The sequence below is a fragment of the Triticum dicoccoides genome, chromosome 4B (genome assembly GCF_002162155.2).
Source record: "Triticum dicoccoides isolate Atlit2015 ecotype Zavitan chromosome 4B, WEW_v2.0, whole genome shotgun sequence".
In the NCBI taxonomy this organism is placed as follows: domain Eukaryota; kingdom Viridiplantae; phylum Streptophyta; class Magnoliopsida; order Poales; family Poaceae; genus Triticum; species Triticum dicoccoides.
The window spans coordinates 46,107,060-46,114,414 of record NC_041387.1 but is presented as its reverse complement, the minus strand read 5'-3'; the positions used below and the strand labels follow the sequence as shown (position 1 = coordinate 46,114,414).

Here is a 7,355-nt window from a genome sequence, read left to right as displayed (position 1 = left end):
TGCATCATACTTTCTTCTAATTGTTTTTTCATTTTGATCAGTTTTCCATCTACTTCCTCACTCTGCTTGAGAGACAAACATCCCAGTGAAATGCCTTTGTGTTCAGTTTCTTCCACCCTGAATCTTTTCCTATTCTCTGTTTCTCCATCCCCATCTTCTAGATTATGTGTGTTTTCATTTTTCCTCTTATCCTCCTTATACCAGCCAATTTCCATCACCTTCTCCACTTCCACACCAATCCTGAACATGAGCAAATCAGGGGCAGTGATTTCCATTTGAGGTGGAGTTTTTTCCACATCTCTGATTCCATATTTGATCCTTACTTTTTCTTCATCAATTGTATCCATATCCACTTCCAGCACAGGCCCCACTGCAGCAGAAACTTCACATATGCCCAAAAAGTGTCTGAAACAATCAGGCACCCTGCTTAGTTTAATCCATACAGTATGCAATTTCCCCATAGCTTGGTGATCCAGGGACCAGGGCTGGACCTTGATGACCACCCCTGTCCCAAGCAAATTGAAGTCATTGAATTTAGCCAGTTCTACCAGTTTTGCCTTGTTGGGGAATCTCATCATGAACCCATTTTGTCCAAATTCCTTAACTCTCCACCGCCACCCCCAATCAAACATCTCTCCCATAGCCTTTGTGAGCTCAGTTTCATTGATTTTCCCTTCCCTAACAATCACCACACCTAAAGGATTTGTGTGTTCAGCAACAAGCACATCTTTGTAACTTTGAACCAGTAGGATTCCCAGCCCTTTGGCAGCATATCCAACATATTTGGGAACTGGTTTCACTTGCTTCAGTAAATTGCAATCACTAGTGATATGGTTTTCCCTTCCACAAATCAAACAGTGTCCCACCCTACACTCCCATGGTAGAGTGTCTTGGGTCTTTGCATTTACCATAGACTTGCTTGTTAATTCTCTCCATCCCTTTCCTGTCCTCATCCAAATTTAACTGCCAGTTGCCTCTTCCCCCCTGTTTCTTCACTTCCATTACTGGGTCTTGATCACCTCTCCTGTCAGCTTTCTGTATGGGATCTCCCTTTTTCTCTTCTCTCCTCATGCCATCTCTGCCAGACTGAACCTCCACAGATTTTCCAATTGTTCCTTCAATTATCTCTTTCTCTCCTCCTCTCAGCCCTTGCACTAACTGGGACAACAGAGAGGTCAATAGCTGCTGCTGAGCACTCTGTTCTTTCTGTGTCATCATATCTTTCTCCTTCCCTTTCTCCATTCCAGAGCTCTCTCCCTCACCAATTTCTCTCTCACTCCTGTCTTCCACCGCCTCTTTCTTCCCTGTCTTAGCTTGCCACATCAAATTTTCTTCCCTATCTTCTGCAGCGAATTCTTCTTCATCTCCATCTCCTCTGCCACCCCCATTTCCAGTACCAAATCTACCATTTCCTCTCCCCAAGCTTCCAAATCTGTCAGTCATAGCGTGTCTTCCTCCAATCCATCCCCCACCCCTGTTACTGTAATTGAATCTTCCTATGGCAAAACCTCCTTCCCCTCCACGATTGAATCTAGGACCTCCATATCCTCTTCCTAGGTTCCCAGCCATTTCTCAACTGGCGGCGGTGTGGGAGGAGGAAGGGGTGGGGGAAACCCAACACGATGGGATTGTTCTGCCCCTTCTCTCTCACCCACTTTTATACCTGCCAACCCACCTCCCTTTTCCTGGGCTGGATCGTTGCCAAGCCCATTGGGCCCCCACCAAGCCAGGCCCAGATCCAGGTCCATTTTAAATCCTTTCCTACGGAGCCCCCAAAAATAATCAGGGGTCTCGCATAATCATCCTCCTTATTTAGCTCCTTCTCCTCCTCTCTTGAAGCACCAGGGGCCCCAATTGGAGTTTCATGTATTACTAAATCACCAAAATCAACCCCATCTAATTCAAACCAAGGCGGAATAGGATGTATATTATCTTTTTTCATATGATTATAAACTATGTGTGCATCAAACCTACTACCTCTATAATCATTATCAGTAATTTCTCTCTTAGTCCCCTTCTCATAGTTCCCATGATCCACATTATCAATCTTCTCAGACATTTCCTTGCAGTCATCTGCACTCTGGGATTTGAACCCTTTTTTCTCTTTGCTATCACCTCGGAATCTAGTGTTCCCCTTTTTCTTCCCAATTTTAGCATCATCCACCTCAATCCAAGCAGTAGATACCAAGTATTTGGGGTTGGGATACATACCTGCAGAGTAGATAGAGGATTCCCCCTCCTCCTCCGCCTCGGAGCCTTCGCCAGCCAGCAACCAAAAACGGTTCCCGGCCGGTGAGCGCCCTACTGGCGGCGGGAAAGGGCAAGGAGGCGAGGCGAGCGCCTTGGGAAGCAAGGGGAGCGGTGAGGAAGCGTTGTTGGGGTCGTTGGCGTCCTGGTCCTGCGCCTTGGCTTCTGTGCCACCACCACCTTGTCCCCCTCGATCTCGATTGGGAGCCATCTGGATCCCGGGGCCGGAATCCCATCACCAGCGCTTGCGGCGGCGCCTGTGGCTGCATCGGCGGCGGCGCCCTTGGCTGAATCAGGCGGTAGTGGAGAGAGCGGAACACCTTCCACTTCTCTCGCTGCTCCGGATCCAGGGACTCCGCCTCCAGCATCGCCAAGAGAAGCACCCCCATCGCCGGCTGGCGGTCGTAGTTGGGGAAGCAGCGGAGGGTTTCTTCCCCCCTGAGCATGTCCCTCACCATCTCGGAAGCGTCGTTGAGGGCCTTCGCCGTCGGGAACCAGCGATCGATCTCCTGAAGCCTCCCCATCAGCACCTCGTCGCCGGCAGCGAGCGCCCACATCTGCTGCTGGCGCGTCGTCATCAAACCCTAGCTCTGCGGGCTGCGCGTCGCGGCGGCGATTTTGGATGAGATTTGCGAGAGGGGGAGTGGTGGAGGAAGTGGCGGAGAGCCGATGCGTCGGCCAAATAACCCCTCTCCCCTCTCCCCTGTCGCCATTACTCACCTCGAGAACCGCCACAGGCACGCCCCACCGGTCAGCCGCCGCAATACGTGCCAAATGGCAGGAGAAATCCACCATCTGACCCACCATGATCTCCTCGTCATCTGGCCAGCTTCGCGCATGCACCACCACCCCATAGACGTCGACGAGCTCCAGGCGCCGCCCTCGCCAGCGAATCGATCCTGGCCGGAAGATCAGCAGCGCCGAGCCGAGATTAGGCACGTAGTCGCATCGGAGGCACGAATCGCGCGAGAGGCGTGCGTCGCACGGGAGCGTGTCCATCTGCTAGAGATCTGATGTGGACTTCAGTTTCGATAAAGTCTTCACGGCAAATAGAGAGACACCATACTCCCTGTCCACCCGCCACTAAGGGGGTGTTTGGTTGAGAAGTCCTAGGACTTTTTCTAGTCGCAGGGACTAATAAAAAAAGACTCTCTAATAGAGTCTTTTTTTAGTCCCTATAGAAAAAGTCCCTTCCGTTTGGTTCCTAGGGACTTTTTAGGAACTTTTTCTAGTCTCTGGGACTAAAAAGTCCCTGAACCAAACACCCCCTAAGCCGTATGCATTGAACTTGAAAAAACGGTTTATGTCGTTTGATTCTCGCAGTCAAGGGTGATGGGCGCTATTGATTCCATCGTACCAACCAAAGAGCAATTTTCGATGTTCAGGAGACCTGGCCATAAATGATCTCAAGGTACCGCACGTGATTCAGGTCAGGTGGGTACAAGATGATCTTTGGTCAAACCTCGCTTGCTCCTTTGTATTTCCTCGCGTCCGGAATTACTTGTCATCAAAATAAATGAAAATAGATATATCTAGAACTAAAATACATCTAGATACATCCATTTTAATGACAAGTATTTTCGGACGGAGAAGTTGGCTAGATCGGGAGGGAATTCCGCTAAAAAAAAATAGTCGCCTGTGATGTCTGTGAAGAAGATCGAGTGACCCATGAACACAATCAATGGAATTGGACGGCACCGGCACACCATAAATTCTGTTGGATTGGATGATGACATTGCCAGGTTGCCCACACCCACGTACACGTCACTGATTATATATATACACACCTTCAACACCACACCGTCCAATACTTTTGTCAGGCAGCATAACTTTTTCTAGGATGCCAGGGATCCAAAAAAAAAGTCTTAGTAGAACGCTTTGTGCAGCAGATGGTTGTGATTTCTTACAGGTCAAGTGTATCTGCAACAGCTATACAACCTAGTATCTGCACCACATGACGGAATGTTTGTGTCCGACGTGTGCTTGCAAAGCTTTCTGTTCAATTCCGACACACGAGCTTCACAGATAAAAGCTCAGCAACCAACATGCAATGATGCAAATACTAGCTATGCAAATGCAAGCAACACAACATGCAGACATTGTCACTAATAGTTGGCATTCCAGCAGCAAAGCTTCAGAGCTGCCGAATGGGGGTGGTATAATGTCTCTTCCAGCACAAGCTTCTCGCTCATCACATGCCCCATACATACCGTGATGTGCTCTAGGCAAACACAAAGCAGGTCCCTAGGTACCAAACTTACACAAAAAGCGGGGCACTCGCGGCGCTCATCTTGGATGGAAGTCCTACAAACTTACAGGTCATGCGAGAAGAGAGATCATTCCAGGAGAACTTCGCCTTCGCCGATCGCCTTGTTCATGATTTTCGTCGACACGTCTTGGTCTTCTTTCTGAGTGTCGCCGCTGCTGTCTTCTTTGTTGTTCACCAGAGTGGAGGATGTGTCGGTGTTGTTACTGACGCTGTCTCCGTCTCTGGATGCGGCCTTTTGGGCATCGGTTGAATCCAAAGCCACCGTAGTCCCATTCGGTGGAGAATTCAGCTCGGCTGATGTCAGGTCAGCTAAGAGTTGTGTTTGGCTGTTCGACGCTGCTGTTGAATTTACTGGCTGCTCATGCTGACCTTTCAAAGAGGTTGAATTGCCTGTCCCTGATCCAGCATGGGTGCTTGTCATATTCACTGGAGTTGGATCAGTCTTGCTTTCCGAGACCATGCTGGGAGTGCTCATATTTGGGTTGGACGATGCATTAGTTGAAGAAGCCTCATTGGTTCCATTCACTCCAGGACCCCGGAATGTAATTCCATTTGACAAATTGGTGGTGCCTTCAAAGATCCTATCCATGTTCTTCAGTTGTTCGTCGGGGAGAGGATTCGTGACTTGGGCATCGTGGTCCAATGAACTTGACACATTGTTACCTCCAGAACTCTTCTCCCTGGCCTTGCGATCTTCCTCCTCCTTGTGCTCAGGTTCCTGGTTTTCATGAGGAACCGCAGTTGAAGCATCATCCACGAATAAGATCTTCTCTTGGGCATGATGGGTCAGCACATCTTGCTGCGATGACGGAGGGTCGTGTGTTACAGCACTGGATACATCATCATCATGGAAACTCTTCTCTTGGTCCTCCTGAGAGCGCTCCTTCCGCTCTTCGTCCTCAAACACAGCCCTGCCATCTGACCCTTCATCCTTGTTAGCCGAGTGCTCCCCAGGCTCAGGAAGATCCTCATCCTTGTCCAGGTCTGGCTCATCAATGGGGTCATCATCATGCTCATCACGCTTCATTACTTGCTCCATCTCCTCATTCTCTTCGTCCTCGACCCGTTCATCCAGTGTTGACGAGTCGGCCTCCTTTGCTGGCAGGTCTTTCCTGCCCAATTTTATGACGCCCACCTGGCTCTGACCATCTTTATGCTCATCACCGGCTTCGTGACTGGTGGCATCATTTTCATTATATGCCGTCTTCTTCTCGTACGAATGCTTTACTTGGTAGAGCAACCAAACAGACACAAGAACCAAAAGACTTATCTGAAGAGCTTTCTTTAGCTTCAGACCTTTCGATCTGTGGTTCCTACTAGAGCTCTGCCTCAGCATTATCAGTCTATCGAGGCAACAGAGCAACCTGCTATCTCAACCCCTGAAGCCTTCCTACATGAAGAGGTCAACAGCAGATAAGAATCAACCACGACATTGAACACCCAGGCGGATAAAACAATATGATAAAATACTTGAATAATTGGACAATAAACTTGCCTAGTAATAAGCCAAAATACATATCGACAAAATCCTATCTATCTTATCACAAGCAAAGAACTGAACTGTATTATAGCATGTTGGTGGTCATGGAGACAATTTGGGGACAGTAGTCACATGAAACAAGCTATGCAGCTTAGATCTGAACTACCACCTCCAACGCAGAAGTTTCCTAATCGCCACTCCCTCCGTTCCATATTAGTTGTCGCTTGTACTAAATCAGCGCAAACCGTCCGGAGTGAGTACCTCCAATCAAGCCATGTGTACCATGTAACTGTCCGGGTTAATTTTCTGAAACGAAAACCAACTCCCGAGGATCATCAACAACAGCAGAGTGTGCGGTACGTTACTAGTACTGCCGCTACTCCCCCAACATAGCACTAATCAACGCCGAGACAGCTTAGGAAACAAGTAAGAGTCCCAACATTTCCACAAAACACCCAGCAAGCGGCCTCTACAACCATTTGCTAAACCAAAAGAAACAGGGGTAAACTACCAGTTCACTTGAAATGGCCTAAAGAGAGCATGTGAGGACTCTAATCACCTAACAGCGCAACAACCTATGCTAATCAAAGGGGAGATTTGAGCTCGGGGAAGAAGTAATCCGAAATAAGCATAGCCTAAGTGTAGGGATTTCTTGCTCAAATCCAGGCAAGAAACCTCAAACCCCAGCTGAACCGACCACCGCCGCACACCAACATCCTAGCAACCTCAGCAGCACGAACACCCAAGAAACACACAAACAAACCGAGAGGCGCTTAAATGAGCTCAAGAACCTGCATGGGACGGCCAGGGGCGCACCGCGACTATTCAACCTTGGCACAGTAAGAACAAGGCCATGGATATCTCACCTTGGGACACCGGCAGCCAAGATGTCCGGAGCAGCAGCTGTTCTTGCCTTCTTGGTCCGGCCACGGCCCCTCCTCCCTCCACCGCAGGAGATTTAAGGAGAAACGCGCAGGCAGGTCGAGCTGGGACTGGTCAAAATCAAGATGCTTGCTCACCTAAATCCTCCTCTCCCCTCACTAGCGCCTGAGCGGACGGATCTAAACGCGGATTGTTTCTTTGGAAGAACGGGGGAGAGGGGAGGGGAGCTGGTGATTGATAAACAAATGAGGCGCGACGGTGGCGGTGAGGCGAGTGGATTTGGGTTGGGGTTGGGGCTGGCGCACACGGCGATTGGGGGAATGGCGGTAGGTGCTGCTGGCTGGGTAGGGCGGAGGAGAGGGGGATTTATGATGCGATGCGGACGGACGGACGGAGCTTCGCGGTCAGACGGAGGAGAGAGGAGAGGAGAGGAGCGGTGAATCTTGGTGTGCGTCGTCCTCTTTTTTCTTTCTTCTC

The 7,355-nt window shown here is 49.5% G+C and overlaps 1 protein-coding gene across 2 annotated transcripts; it reads right to left on the bottom strand.

Moving 5' to 3' along the window:
* Positions 1-4,099: 4,099 nt before the first annotated feature.
* On the bottom strand, positions 4,100-7,355 carry LOC119294903 (lisH domain-containing protein C1711.05-like). 2 transcript variants are annotated; one of them, XM_037573188.1, is made up of 2 exons: positions 6,863-7,355; positions 4,100-5,902 (listed from the first exon to the last, which is right to left on the bottom strand). In XM_037573188.1, exon 2 carries the CDS (start codon positions 5,850-5,852, stop codon positions 4,584-4,586), a length of 1,269 nt encoding a protein of 422 aa, XP_037429085.1. In that variant the 5' UTR covers positions 5,853-5,902; positions 6,863-7,355; the 3' UTR covers positions 4,100-4,583. The 2 variants fall into 2 exon arrangements, with proteins under 2 accessions (XP_037429085.1, XP_037429084.1); XM_037573187.1 differs by having other exon boundaries at positions 4,100-5,906; positions 6,863-7,354.

Coding starts and splice junctions, on each gene's coding strand:
- LOC119294903 (XM_037573188.1), bottom strand. CDS start 5,852: ATGCTGAGGCAGAGCTCTAGTAGGAACCACAGATCGAAAGGTCTGAAG.